Source organism: Aquila chrysaetos, chromosome 7, assembly GCF_900496995.4.
Source record: "Aquila chrysaetos chrysaetos chromosome 7, bAquChr1.4, whole genome shotgun sequence".
In the NCBI taxonomy this organism is placed as follows: domain Eukaryota; kingdom Metazoa; phylum Chordata; class Aves; order Accipitriformes; family Accipitridae; genus Aquila; species Aquila chrysaetos.
In genome coordinates, this window is record NC_044010.1 from 2,872,656 (window position 1) to 2,889,012 (window position 16,357).

General features: G+C 36.0%; 1 protein-coding gene across 10 annotated transcripts in view; it reads right to left on the minus strand.

Moving 5' to 3' along the window:
- STXBP5L (syntaxin binding protein 5L) overlaps positions 1-16,357 on the minus strand; it is a 203,634-nt gene that overhangs the window by 102,687 nt on the left and 84,590 nt on the right. For all 10 annotated transcript variants that reach the window (XM_030019693.2, XM_030019690.2, XM_030019695.2 and 7 more), the window contains one exon: positions 1,834-1,968. In XM_030019693.2, the coding sequence (XP_029875553.1) occupies positions 1,834-1,968 (135 nt within the window). The remainder of the gene's footprint in view (positions 1-1,833; positions 1,969-16,357) is intronic.

The window sequence follows — 16,357 nt, forward strand, 5'->3', positions numbered from 1 at the left end:
CTTATGGAAGAGAAATTTTGCAAAATCTAGGTATATTCCTGCATAGGTAATACAAAGAAAATAGTTAGGGGAGGCTGCTTGTTTACTAAAAGGTTCTAGCGAGTTAGATTCATGCACAGCATCCAGCCTATCTCAACAACTCAGTACTGAAGCTTGTTAAGTAAGCAGCCCTTATTTCCCACATACTTTTCATTGAAGAGAGGCATCATTCTACTCTGTTCTCATGAAAAAGGTCTGTTGTGGCCATTTAAAAAAAAAAAAAAAATTATCAAAAAAAATTTGAAAGAATTAGGAAGTGAAACTTGGTGGAAGGCTTCCATTTAATAAAAAACTTTCAGATTTATTTTCATACAGAATAGAAACAGACTAATATCTGGAGGGAAGAAAATCCCAAAATGCACACAAAACGGAAATGTGTTGTTCTCAAAACCTCAAAGGCGTTATCTACTCAATATACTATACACATACATTTTAAAATATAGGAATCAAAAACCTCTCTAATATGTCAACATCACCAAAACAAAGTGAGAAAAGAGAAACAATGAGAAAATAATTAAGATACTTCCCACCTGAAGAACGCATCAAACTGAACACATTAATTCTGAGTTTGATTAAGTCACATTTTCCAGCAGTAATTTTTCAGCTAAAACTACTGAGCAGAGCTGAGCAGTCTTACAAAGGCAGGACAAACAAACATTCCAAAACTGAGAACTGGACAAAAGATTTACCAGCAGACTGTCTGAATCCTGATTACCATTTGAAACCTTGTTTTTATCTCCTTTGAAGATAAAATTAGATTTTTATGACTGTGCCTATGAAATTTGGTGGGGGCAGAAGGGAGGAAAGACAACAAGGCATCAGTTTTGTCAACCTGGGGGACACAGCAATTAGTGAAAGTCAGTAATAATAGTGGGGAAAAAAAGGGAAAGGGGAGAATTTTGGAGGAAAATGGTTGCTATCAATGGGATCTCTTCTTGGGATAGAGAATTAGATCCACCACTGTAGGCCTGTGGCCCTATTCATAGATACTGTCCTCTTGGTTCACTGAGATTGGTGAATTTCAGTTTACTACCAGAGGTTACAGGTTCCTCACAACAGGAAGCAGATGTCTCAGAAACTGCATGAAATACTGAGTTTTCCTGCAGCAGTTCCTCTTACTGGAACTTCACAGAGGAAACATCAGAGAAAGATTTTTTTTGTTTCCATTGAGCCTTTTACTTGCAGGAAGCATAGATTTATCCGAGTCATATTTTTATAGAAGTCTCTCTTGATTTCATACCCGTGACACAGGCACCGATGTTAGCCTGTCAGAGAACTGTCATTTAACAGATACTCGTTACCTTTCCTGTCATGTCATCAGGTTTTGATGAGCCTGATTTAACTCTGAAATTAGCCCTGTGTTGAGCACAAGGCTTGGTCTAGAGACCTCCAATCTCTTCTCATCTAAATGATTCTACAGTTCAATGAAGAAAAGTTCTCCATAGAGTTTTAGGGCCAATATACTCCATTATTCTGTTCACAGGATGTTTGGAGGGGATGGTGATCAAGCTACCCTCATAAAAATAGCAAAATCTGAATTTGTGAGATTAACAATTACCTGTATTTCATGGAACTTCATAGTTAAACAGACTGCTAAATAACTTCAGTCTCTATCATAAGTCTGAATTCCTAATGTCCTGTAACAAAACAGCTAATACTGCACATGCATTTGTTAAAATAAAAGGTTTTCAAAAGATTTGTTTATATTTGTAAAAACAAATGATTCTTAAAAATTAATCTTAAGACAGCTACAAAAATTACCACAGACACAAACATAAAGAAGTTTGCACTTACAGTTCTATTGCCTTGTTCCACATGATAACATATCCAGAAAGAATGAAGGACTCAATATTTACAATGTGTGTATTTCCCCTCTCCGTTCCAACATAAAGCCATTTACTCTGGAAAGGTAGATGGCAGTAAGTAATCCTGGAAAGGAAAAACAAAAAAAGTGACTGAATATCGTATCAACAATATTTTTTAACACTTCTGCAAATGAAATAATCGTTCTTTCCATTTTATAACTTGAGAAAAGCCTGCCCAGCAGGCACAGCATTCTGAAGAACGTGCAGGTTTTGGGGGTCATCTCCAGAACAATCATAAAAGAGAACATGAAACAAAATGGGGCCATCCTGCCTGCCTATATTAAGGGCAGGAAAAAAAAGCTATATCACTTGAACACTGAACTAAGTTATGTTATCTCCATGAGTATGTAAATTGTACTATGACAGTATCCAAGACTCTCAAGTTAGGCTTTCTTACTTCCTTTCTTAGAATAAGCAGTTTTTCCAGTTCAACACACAGAAGTTAATGGACATCAGCAGGATTAATGTTTTGTACAACAGAAGTGTAACACCATCATTCACACAAGAAAACATTCCCTTTTTTGGCTATCTGGGAGAGTAGGGCACTAGATAAGAGCATTACCAAGCGCAGTTAAATATTGTATCATAGACACACTGAATCCTACACTCATGTTATTCTTACAGGGTGATAAACCAGTGCTTCATTAGCTTGGGAAGATGTCCTGACAGTTTCTCATGATAATTCATAAAAGTTTTCACAGATGATGAGTGAGTAGATTCAGGTTTCTTTGATATTATAGTTATTATATAGATATTACATACATTCAAGCAAAACTAAATCTGTATGAGATAAAAAAAACATTTGCTACTGAAATATAATTGAATGCATGCTACCTACAGAGACTGAAACTTAATCTGATCTTATGGTACAGACTCATTAATTTTGAGAAAAAGCAGGTATTTGGCTTGGTATGCCATATGTTATTATATTTATCACTCAGTTCCATAAGTGGGCTATTTCTAGCTTTTATATACAAACTTAACAGCTATGCAATAATTTTTATCCTTAACACCTTCTTCCCCCACAAATGTATAAACAGTATTTAATAATATACACATTTCATTTTTTTGTTCTTATGCTACAGCAATCTGCCTTAATTAATTATGAAGAAGTGAGAGGGGTGCTGGCTGTCTTCCAGCAATTTGGCCCTCAGTCATGTAAAGTCCTCCAAGTAAAACATTTGCCACCCTTTGAATTAAAGGAATTGTTCAATATTTATACATATTTGACATACTTTCTGTAATTGTTCCCTGTGAGGTACTTTCAACAAAGATTCCAAACAGATTCTACACAGTATTTGGATAGTTCTGCAGTTTTCCAAGTATCTAATCATGTGTCAGAATATTTAATACTGAATTCATTCAAGTGAGCAAAATTTTTTTATTTGGCATTATGTATCACACTGGATTGAACACAGTTGGAATACGCAGTCTTCACATCCTAATTTATGGGGAAAATTATTACTGAAGCACGAATCCACAATAAGGCTTACCCTTCACAGAAATCTTTGTCTGTTGATTCAAGTGAGGCTTAAATATGAAATAGGCTTTGTTCTATCCACCTGCACCAGGCTTAATTTTACCATTAGTTGTCTAATTTTGGCAGTAATTCCAGTGCCTTTACTGGAAAGACAACCAAGTTTTTCAAGAGAATTGCTTTAAGAATGGGAATTACAGTTTAGTATGCATAAAAGAAAATGCCTTCAAGCAGCAACTTAATACTTATGTAGTCAGATCGACAGATATTTGACAGAAAAAACTGCAGAAGGTGTATGCCACCTACGTATTCCTTGCTGGAGTTAAAGCTGTTAGCTTTATTGTTACGTTTGTAACAGATGCAAAGAACAATCTGCCCTTTTAACTTTGTAGTTTTACAAATGTGAAGCTGGTTTTCACATCTTTCCCGATACTTCTCCTTAAACTAAACAACTCCATTTCTTTTGCTTTCTCTTCAGACACACCATTTACTACACTTCTGGTTAAATTCATATTTAGTCCAATTTTTTTTTTTTTTTTTATTTATTGCATTTCTGTAATAGCTCTACTTTTCCTTCTTGCACTCCAAAGCATATGCATGCTCTGTTAGGTCCCAGCTCACGCAAAAACCTCCTTGGTCCCTGGTTGATAAATCCTCTTAACCACTTCACACTGATGTTCATTCAGCACTTGTTTGTAGTAAACTGTTAAATTACAGGAAGAGAAAATATTTGTGACTTTGAAAGTGTTGAAAATGTATCTGTCTAGTGACTGACAAATAACTCATGAGTTAAAAAGGGAACCCTAGTTGACTTGAATGCTGCTACTCCAAATTCTTGCAGTTGTGCCATCAGACTAAGCAGGTTCAAGTCCACCTAGGACCATATTAATTTTCAGTCCTCTGATAAATCCATTCACAAGCCAGTACGGTGTACTGTGGAAAACTTGGTCTCCAAAGTGCAAGACTGAATCCAATACCCTGATTATGAATAAAGTCTCAATATCACCTCAGACACCATATGAAGCTGCTTTGGTCTGCTTTCTTCCCGTTTTGAAAATTGCTTCTAGGTTATCTCTAGCATGTACTGCTACAACAACCATCAGACCAAATGGATGTCTAATTTCCCAGCTACTACATGTCTTCCATTTGCCTGCCTTAGGTTTAAAATTTCAAGAACATAATGTTTCAAGAGCAAGGACCTACAGTAAAGAGAAAAATCAGACTGAAGTACTAATTACTGGCCATCAGTTAGTAGATTTACTTTCCTGCTGGCCTATCTGAAATCCCAGGCACCAGTAATTACTAAGTCTGGATATATAGTATGAAGGACCTGAGGAGAATTAGGTGTTGCTAAAGAATGAAGAAAATAACCACAAATTTTCCTGTTTTTTCAGCTCAGCTATTTCCTCTTAAATAATTTCATTTTGTTCTGATAGATTTATGGGACAGCCAGATAAGAAAGTATTCTGCATATTCTTCCACAATGAAAACTATCCTATGAGTCTTCATTGTTTACCCAAACTGTTATTACACATTATCAAATACCACCTTTTACAATATGTGAGCTTATAAGAAAATGCTATGCCCTTAGAGACAATCCAGATATGTAACAAACCTATTAGAGCATAAGGATTACTAGGCATTTTAATATGATACATTGTTAGGCTTCAACAAACAAAGCCATATGATTTTCATATTCTCAGAAAACTATGCACTGCTCTGAAGTAGTTTTCTTTTACATTCTGTAAATTAAATGCAAACTGCTTTATGTATTATTGACTTTTCACTTTTACAGAAAATATTAACTTGACTTTGAGGATTGAAAGCTTTGAAGCAAGACTCAGATTTTTAATGAACATCTTCCATTTCAGTAAGTACCAAAATTACATAATGATTTCTTCAAGAGAAAACAATGAAGTCTCATACTGTAGTCTTCATTGTGGATGAAAGGTATCCCTCTATTAGTCATATATCCCACAAACAAATTAAGATGTCCTTTGATGCCTTTACAAAAACCAGTCGATTAGCCAGAAAGAAAGAAAGGCTATTTCTCTTCTTACAACAGTAGGGATTGTAGTGATTTATGCCCATATGAAGTGCTTCTGCCAAAATTTAATCAGATTGTCAATCTGATTGAGATAACATGAAACCCAATTAACAGAGACCTGAGAATTTGCTCAATGTTGACCACATAATAAAAAGTCAGCCAGAAATGTGGATATTCTACATTCTGAGCAGCAAACCACAATATAAATCTCATTGATCATTATAAGAAATAGGAAAAAACATGGACTGATACCAAATAAGGTGTTCCTATGCTGCCAAAATGGTCTGGAACATTGTATCAGTTTTCCAATGTATTCAAACTGCAAAACATGATATAAAATGTAATTTTAAAAAAATTAATAGGTGCCAAATAGAACACCTAAATCAGAACTTAATAAGCAAAAACTCTTTAGCAAAACTCTTAAAAACATTTCTAAAATTAGGTAAGCAATATAAGAGAGATAATGGCATTAAAGAGGCATTGTCAAAAAATTGAACCTCATTTTAGAAAGGAATATATTCTGACTAGCAAATCTTGAAAAGGTATATTTTTCAGAAAATCACAGTACTCTACAGTCTAACAACTCTGACCAAAAAACCTCATTGCATATTAGTAGAATACTACAATGTTAAAATAGACTGCTGCATTCTCTGAAATACTAGTAAAAACTCTCAGATAGCTTAAAATCATTTTTATTACACTAATCATTGCTCTAAGAAAAATAAAAGATAATTTTGAAAACACTTCCTTCTGCCTCTGCTTTGTTATCTTTGTTTTTCTATTTTTAGTATGAAAAATTTTCCTGGAACTCTCTTCCTGGTGGAGAGTGAGGAGAGCTGCAGAACGGGGAAGAATAAATTGCATTTTTGTCAAAATGATGAACAGTTTTTCCAATTTAATTATTTAATTGCTCATTCCTTGACATCAAAAGTGCAACTAAATTTATACTATGCCTTTACCCCTTATACAGACAATCTTAAATATGGACAAGCATAGAACATGTACAGCCCTTATGCCCAGCACTGACTGGCAGAAGGGTTCAGTTTCTCTAAGTTCCTACAAAAAACAACCATCAGCTTGAACTCCTTCTCAGAATCCTACCAAAACAAACTACACTGTCGAGGCTCTCAGCAAAGATGGAAATCTCACCGATTTACAGGAGAAGAGGAAGACGAAACATGAAGGAGCATTAACTCGGGAACACGAGTAGCTGACAGCAAGCAAGCCCAGTAGCTGTGTGGTCCTGGCCCACCTTCTTCTCTCAGCACTCTGTTACTACTAAGTTACAGCCACTGTCTTACACCCAATTTACAGTGCATTGTCCCAGCGTGGATGAGTACAGCTGCTGAGAAAGTTGATCACCTTCTTAAGAAGGTTACGCATGTCAAGTCTACCTTTTCTTTAGGGCGATTAAGGCTCTCCTCCCAACTCAAGGAATCTTCTCCAGCATCCTCTGGTGCTTTCACTACTCTCCACTAATTTATGTTACTTACCTCAGCTGGTCATCACCACAAGCTGTTCTCTTGGCACTCCCACCTGATAGACTGGCCATCCTTCCTGGCACTAGCCAGTGACTGGCTGATGTTCTGTCAGGTCCTCTTTCAAAGCAGCTCTTTTTAGAGAGGAATCTGTGGCCTGTGTAGCTCTCAATGAATATTCACAACTGAGGAAAACCACTAGATAAGCCCTTCCCTTCCTTCTTGCCTTCTGCAGGACTTCTCCTCCCCAGCAATGAAAACCACAGCTGCCAAGGGTGCCTCATGACTTTGTGTACAGTCCCCTTCTCTCTCCATCAGCATGCACAAATTATTTCCACCCAAGCCTTTTTTTCCCCTCGCTACTCCCTTAATCTTTTGGTATTTTTGAACAGAAGTAATATGAAAAGTCCTCACCGACATACAAAGACGACCAAACTCATCTAGTGCCCCTCCTTCTCCAGTGGTCGAAAGCAGACTGGCCTTTCTGAGGGAGCTTCTGGCTAGTTAGTATTCTCAGAAAGCGTAGGGTTGCTTTTCTGTCAGTTCACATGGGAATCTTACAGCTGAGATTATTGCTTTAAGTCATGAAATGCACACAAGAAGATTTAGACAGATATTCAAACAAATTAATTTGCAGCTGACCTGAATTGCCTAAACAGAAGCACAGGCTAAAGCTAGAGACAACGAAGAAAAGGAGTTGTCTCCAGCAGATCAAGCAAAAGACATAAATTATGAGCTATTTGGCCTCTGGAGGTATTTACTCTTCTCCCTGGTCTATATATAAATTTAGAGCTCATCAGCTCTGTAAGACATGTAAAAGACACGTACAATAGCAGCAATCCATGCAGTCTGCCATCCATATCATGCGATGTGCTTGCACCAAGTGGTTGGTGGTTGTGCGGTTCCCCAGATAGATGTGAGCTGGGTCTGTGCATAGTAATGATAACAGTGCTACCCCTGCAACATGGACTGTTTGAGTGCTTATATACCAGGAAGTCCTAGGAAGGCAGAAATCCAAGATTAACTCCATTATTAGGATTTCCAATGTTTAACTTAAACTTTTAGTTTAATTTACTTCAAAGTGTATGCAGTCTCTAGGGCTGATATAAGAGTACAGGAAATACTTTAAATTACTAACTGGCATGACAAAGAGTCAAATGAACAATATAGCAGTTCAATACATCTGGACAGTTTTTCCTTTCAGGGTCTTGGTGGTACTCTATCACAACATGAAACTTTCTCCTATTCAAACTAGATTCTCCACATACCATGTAAGATGACTTCAAAAATTTATAGTAGCCCCACACATGCAGATCCTAGCAGACAGTGAATGAACCAAACATGCCTTTGAGACTGATTCTTGTGGTCCACCTGTTTTTTAAAAGTGTGATTTAGTTTTAATTTAAATGAAGAAGAATCTTCTGTTTCACATATATTTTCTATCATCATCAGTCAACATTTATTTTGAATTAAAATCAATTGGTCCTTATTTTATGTTTTAATTACTTACATAGAGGAAAGTGAAGTGGAGCTGAAAACACATCATACATAAATTGCACTGGATCCCGGCGACAGCATAACAAGGGCATTGGAGTATTAAACCCCATTGTTATTTAGGGATATCTGAACACAAGAGGAATATTAAGGTAAATTATATTCTCAAAATACTGCATGAGCATTTCCATCTCTGGATTTTTTCCAGTTGAGTGTTACACAGACTGCTCAAATATTCTTTGTTGTTTTAAGACTCTAATGCATATACTATAATTAAAGTTTATGACAGGACTGGGTAGGTGAAGAATATCTAATGAAGGGTTTTATAATTAGAACTTAGTTCCATTTTTCCATCAAATTAGTCAGGAGCTGAATGTGACTATTCTGTTTATAACTACTCAGTGAATCATCTCTAGCAATAAATTCTAGGTTATTAATGAAAGTCACAAACTATTTACAATTAAACACTGAAACAAATCATCATTGAGCTCACATGCTACTGTGCCTATTTCCTGACTGAACTATCAATACTTGTAAACAGTAGGACCACTTGGAGTCATTACTTAAGCTTAGTCCTCTTCAAGTAGTCTATAGAGATCAATGTTTTAAAGAAAGAGACAGTAAAATTAATTGCTTCACATGAGGCAATTCAATACACATTCCTTACAAAGGAACATGAATGGAATATGGAGTCAAAGCAGTGGTAACAGTTACTTTCTAGTGCTATACATCTGTTTGCCAACATCCCTTTCAAGTTCTGAGTCTCAGATTATTCAGCTTACCCAAGCAGTTCACAGAACAGTTTTATTTGTCTTTATCTTATACCACTTTAGCTACAAGTATTCATTATGGTCATTATTTGCACAACACTGGTAATTTAATCTGTGGATTGCAATATAAGAAATAAACATTTAAGGCTCCTCTCTTCTGCTTAACACAGGCCATAAGATTCCTTCAAATTAATTACTGCTTGAGCTAAAACAATTTACTGAAAGATACCTCTTGATTTAAAGAATTTCAGTGATGGCAAATTCCCTACAAATGCTGAGGTACAACAAACCAGGATTCCATCTCTAAACTACAATTTCAATATAAACATATCCTAACCAAAGTATTCTTCTAGCTATTTGGGAATGCGCTGCATATAATTAGCAGACACCTCCCTCCCCATTTCTATAAATTCTACTTGGAAAAAATGTTGAGAAAACAGTTTGACTTTATAGTTTCATTTTAGGCAAACAGGATTAAATAGCGCTGGTAGACACCTTACATAGTTATTTGTTTTGACAAAGCAAAAAAGCAAATTATTTAGATGTGTCAACTGGCTGGTGGTACACTGCTGCTTTCAAAGTATTGAAGATACAAGCATTTTTCATTATGTCCTTTACCTGAAATATTATACTTAGACAAGCTACAAGAATAAGAAAGAGAAATACAAGAAGCAGAGAAAAAAAATCTGTAAAATTTTATGAAATGCAGCTGAAAAACTATTTCTCAAGATATTTTGGTTTTGTCCCTAGCTGGGTTTCTTTTTCCTTTGGATCTATTGGCATATCCTGAAGCATCCCGATTTTTAGAAATTGGGACTAATTATTAATCCTTTAAAGTTTTAAAAACTGAAATATAAAGTACAAAGCAAAGCACTATCAATAGTATATTTGGTTTCTCATTTTCCTTTTTTCCTATTAAAGCAATCAAGAATAAAAGCAGGCTGTTCCTCGGGTTCTTCAAAAGCTAGAAGTTCCTATGCAAAGCTTCTGGACAGGCGAAATAACCCTACAAGCCTAAAGTTAGGCCCATTCTTAAATTGTGAGCTTCCTATTTCAAATGAATGTACAATCACAACTGTAATTAATAGTTTACAGCATTCCATAAATGCTTGTTCTAAGTCACAAATACTTACGTTAACTACACAAAATGTTAGTGTAGCAACTATATGAGCATTTATAATGGGTGTTAACACAAATTATTTACAAGCAGTTAACTCAAACTTAAAAGAACCTAGAATAAATCAGAAAAGGCATGTTCAAGAACATCGGATGCATTACGTTTTATTAGATTAGTAAACTTGGAGATCTTCCTTGAATAAAGACTGAATTTATGTATTTAGATAAAAGCTTATGAGGTTATCGTGAGCACTTTACACGGTCAGTCAAAGTATACAGCATGCAACTGGTCTTTTGGTTTTTACCAGTTTTATTTCTTATAACTAACCTTCTTACAAATCTGTAAAACATCATCCTGGCCTGTTCAACATGCCATAACACATATGACAAGACAGCTACACGATAACTTCCTATAATACAAGATACAGGCATTTCAATTCACACCCTTGTAACCCAATGGCTATCTCCCTTAGCAGCAGCACTGCATCATGTTAACTGGCACTACTGGAGCTCCAGAACAACTTAGAAGTCACTCTTGAAATCCCAGTGTGCAAGGGGATGGCAATTTTTGTAGCCTGTGTTACTAACAATTTGTTTAATCTTCAGGATGACAGAAAATTAATTTCCTTCCTCCTGGACAAATGCACAGCAAAAAAGACACCCTCTTTTGTCAACTCCCTTTTACTGTTTTGATGGTGAATTCATTGCGATGTCTTGTGTGTGGGAACAGGATCACTGACAACGACAGTGGCATACCCTCCCTGGCTAGATCTTTAGTATTACATACAGTAATGCAGTAGATTGAACAGGTGTAACGTGTAGGCTTGGACCCAAGAAAAAAGACAAGGAAATTATATGGAAACTTGCTTCTTTAAAAAGGAAAAGATGCTGGAAGAAACCAGCATACTTTTCATTGGCTTCCAGTTTGCTTCTGATGCCAACTCAAGGTCATTAGACAACAAAAAATGAGAACAAAAGTTCCACAAAATCAATAGAGTGAGCAAATTAATGAAACAGCGTTGGCAAACAGACTCTTGCTTTCATCTTTAGGGGAAAGACAGGGTACATGATTTTTCTCTTGTCTACTGGCTTGTGAAATCACTATTTCTTATTTGCAGTACTTCACTTGTTCTCCATTACTTTCTTTGAAGGTTAAGTAAAAATGGAGTTGTAATACCAAGCATAGTGACAGTGATAGGCAATACAGACCACAATAAGAGCCATTGAGTTTCTTAGCAATAAAAGAAAGCCAAAACACAAAGGATGGAAGAGGGAGATGATGTTCTTAAAAGAAAAAGTTTTTGATTTATTTCTTTCATTGATTTTGTAGCAGCTGCATTAAAAATAACAAAATACCTAAGGGTAGAGTTTCTCTCATCCTTTCACCCAACACTGAAGCTATAAATCAAAAATACAGTTTTTGCTTCCCAACCTCATAGTTTCAAAAAAGTAAACTGGGACTTAGCTGAAAGATGAAAGGTTGAAACTTGTCTTTTGCTAAACAGCTTGACTTTACATAGCTGTTAGAAAAGTATACTGAAGATATGCTAGTATTTCATCCCCTGCTTGCCGCAACATACACAAATCTGTGTTTATCCTACATTCTTACTATAATGAGTTTAAAACCTATTTTATATCAATATCGATCAAGTTATTTTGAATGACTCTCTACAATCAGGGTAAGACTGAAATACTGAAAGTTACTTCAAAGTAAAAAAAAAATTGCATTTTTACATGTGTATACTTTTTCAATGTATACACACTTTTTTTTCTTAACAGCTTCCATCAATTAAAATCTTGTAGACTTATCGGAGACCAGCTGTTCTCATTTGTTATGCTTCAGTAGACAGGGACTCTGTGATTAACGGTCCTTGTTTTTCTGCAATCTGTAGTCTCTCTTCTCTTCCTGCTCATGTACTGTTTAATGAGATAATCTCAACACTGACATTACTAGCTCTATTTCTGATTTACTGGAATAGCGCCCAGAGTTTATTGTGACAGAAGGAAAAGTATCCTAAATTATGGCAATGGATTCTGCTTGAAGCTGACATGTGCCTGGGCAGGAAAGGGGTGGAGTGGTTTCCAAGAACCAAATGACTTACTGCAACAGAATGGGTGTATGTTCTTCACTGCTTTCACATATGACTGGAAATCTAATGTAACAAAGGTCAAAAGATAAATCTGGACAGGACTATGAAAGACGTCTCAAAACTCTAATCTGAAAACTTCAAAAAACAAAACCACAGAATGCCTGTAAGTATACTATAAGTGTAGCAAGCTGAAAATTCCAACTGATAATTTAGACAGCATAAACAGTCTACACTTGTTTAAATTTTAAAAGACATCTTTTTTTGCTCTTGTCTAATATGACTATGTATGATACGAAATAGATGATGCATTTCTGTATTGCAATATTGGACTTCTCATTTGTTATGACCAAGGCCATGAAACACGGTTGTTCAGTGTATGGCTGTGTGTACGTATTTTAAATTTTGCTATCCAAACCTGGCCTTAGAGCAATTTGGCAACACAGCTGCTATGTGAAAACATCATAACATGTTACCCTGTGTTTTCTCAAAAAAGCAGAAATCTTACTGAGAAATATGCTTTATTTTCTACAAAGCATTAGAAACAAGCAGCACACTGCTAAGTGCATGATCTAAAGTTTTGCAGCATATAACAACACGTCTACAGCTAAGAGCTAAAGGATTTTTTTCTGAGGAAAGAAACCAACACATAAGTTACTCAGGCAGACAATCAGGGATGGCCAGATGACATAAAAATTAAATAATACAGAACACGTTTTTCTTCCCTATTGAAGTAAAAACAAAACATCACAAAGATGCTTTGCAAAATGGAATTCTGAAGACACACCTGTTTTCTCATAGAAATAACAGAAGGAACTAGAGAGTGATGTAGAGCAGAGGTGAATTGGAAAAGAGGTTTTGTCAGGCCAGAGGGCCCTCTAGTCCCTGTACTGTTGTTAAGCCCTCAAATAATTGTGCTAGCTATGCATTTTTCTCCTAGCAGTTCTAGCAGTCATGATGATTTCATATGTGTGTGCGTGTGTGTGTGTATGCACAGGTACACACACCTATACATGTGCATTCAGACACATGCATATACATACAGCAAATTTATAAAGTTATTTCATTAGCTGTTATAATTAAATTCACCTTTCAAATATTTTAACTATGCTGTATTTATAGCCACAACATTTGACCAAATACGAGCTAGAAACAGTGATTTTGGTGTTTCAGAGTTGAGAAAATTCTTGTTTAGAAACCTTCACTTGATATGCTTTCCACAGTCTCAGATCAAATCCCAAGACTCTTTTATGTATTTACCAAAATATTTTCTGTAAAAAGCTTTAAATAAAGTAATAAATCAAATGAACAGATCGGGGTGGACTGGGGGAAGTAGAGGCTATCTGGTACGGTTTTAGCAATAGGGGGAAAGTAGAAGCGATTTGTTCTAAGTCATGTTTCAGTTTTTTTTGGTCCTTGTGCTATTAAATACAGCTGTTATCTCTAAGAGTAATTCATATATAGCATATCAGCCATTTTCTGTTAACCTGCTTTTAATACACCACTATGAGGAAAATGTGAATTGATTTGCAAGTGATTGATAACCATGAATTAGAAAAACACTTGCCTTTTTATTCATCATACTTTGTCATGTGTTTTCTTAAGTCCTGGATACATGCTTTTAAAATGAAAAGATATATGTAACCAACATAACAGGGTTCCTGTTTTGAGACTCTTCTGAGTAGTTACCAAAAATCAAATTACTATATACTATGCTAATGTTATTATTGAACATTTTAAAGTCTCATTATGGAAATAGAACCTTTATGTACAGAGCTGTGTAAAAATAGATCTTAAACAGCTCTATTTGCCTTCAGAGAAGTTGTTTAGCAAACAGCTATAAGAGCAGATACTGTGGCATAATGCACTTAAGGACATTTTTAATTGAAACAAAACTGAAAATAGTAGTATCGGCAGAATCCTGGTGGACTAAAAGTTACTTTGGGGAAAGACTCTGAAAGTCACCATTAAGAGAAGAACAGAGATTCTTAAATTCAAGGTTGGATCTGGATATAAACAGAGATCTTTTTAATATTCTAAAATGAAAAATATGACCAGGACTTCTGTAATTAGAAGAGAGTTTATTGCATCATGTACAGATAAGAAGTCTTGCTAATAACTGTATGGTCTAGTTATTCCTGGAAATGGCAACCAACAGATTTCTTTAGTAAACAGTCAATAAATCAAATAAAAAGTGATGTTATTTTAGAGTAACATCTACCCTGGTGTAATTTAAGCATAGGGAAACCAAACTAGTTTTAAACTAGCCAGCTTAAGTTCTTGCAGCACTCTCTCTGCAGTGGCACCAACTCAGATTGTAATACAAATCCCACCATAGAAGATAAGCATAAAAAAAATGAAACCCCATAGAAATATAAGTTAAACCATCTTGCCATCTATGATGTTGTGACCACAATATTATTACTATTTGCTCAAATATACTTAAAAAAACACACTTACAAGGTTTTGAGTTTCAAAAGGACAAATTTTGAAAAGTTATAGTAAAATAGGGAAGGTTGGTTTACCAAAGGTAGGCTATTCCAAAATATTCCAATTTTAGGAAATCTAGCATATGTCAAAATTAAATATAGCACTTATAAAAATCATTGCTATAAAATTCTGGGTTTAAGGTCTACTTTCCACTTGATTTTACTGAAAAAGGAAATATTTTACTAGCTATTTGAGGGATTCTCAAGTATTAGTTTTACAGCTGATCTTGTAATTTCATAAGTGACCTTGATACTAATACTAATGAAACCTTTTAGGGCCACAATATTAGAGAGGAAGGACGATCTGCAGAAGTAGAGTACAAGAAATGGAATGAAATTTAAAATGCAAAGGGCAAGGCTCCAAACTTCAAAGAATAAGAACTTCCACTTCAGGGTTCGAATTCATGATACAGAAGTGATGGAAAAAGATAATTTCAATTTTGCTTGTCTCGCTTTGCTTCCACCCTTAAGGGCTTGCACTCAAAAGCAGCACATTCCCTGCCAGCTAGATACACATCAGTGAAGAAGTGTAACGTGTGTATTAGTCAATCACAGCAAGACCACAAGCACTGATAAGACAAAGCCACGTAAAAGGAAGATCTTATTACAGTATGCATCAGTAAACATATTCCTGCAGAGATTACAAAAGAAAATGGTAATGTCAATGTCCACAGCGCAGATGGGACCCTATCTAGAATGTTTCCTTGTCTAATCATCAGCTCGGAGAGAACTGATATGAGAAGAAAGGCCAAAGAAAAGGGAATGAAGACACAAATTTATGAAGGAAAACACAGAACCTTGATTTTCATAGTGAAAAAAAGAACAAAGCAGGTTGTGAATAGATATGAATGAGCTGTTTAACTGCAAAGGAGAGACAAAATATTTAAAATGCATGACTGTGGATACCTGAATATCATAATAAATGGGAATAAAGGAGCCATAAAGATACATTTAGTCTTGAGGCCGGAAGGTTTCTTGCCATTAGAAGGATGAAATTAGCGTTGAGCAATTTTGCCTAATAGGAGGAGTAGTGGACTTAAGCTGGAATAGTCATATAACAGTGTCACGCTCCTGACTGGGAGACCATTGCTTGCAGAGGAGTTAATGATCCACGCAGCAGTTAACCTGAGCGGGCGCAAGCCCGTGCTGCGCTGGGCTGCAGGTACAATGTGGCCTTCAGGCCGTGCTGTGCGGCACATACCCCTTGGCCTCAGGATAAACGCAGCCACCTCGTTGTAAGAGAGGAGCCTGCGGGAAGCTCCTGCTTGGGGACTGTACCACCTGCGTGGCCTTGCCTTCATCTAACAGTGCAGCAGGAAGTTTTAGTGTGAACGTCCGTCCTGTTTGATAGTAGGAATAATGAATACAGTTGTTTTCGTGTAAGAAAATCCTATAATAATTTGAATGACCAAAATGGGATAACCTCACCTACGGACGGGGTCTGCACAGCCTGCTGATTGGAGGCCTGTTTGACGATGCACAACTTGGGGTTCCC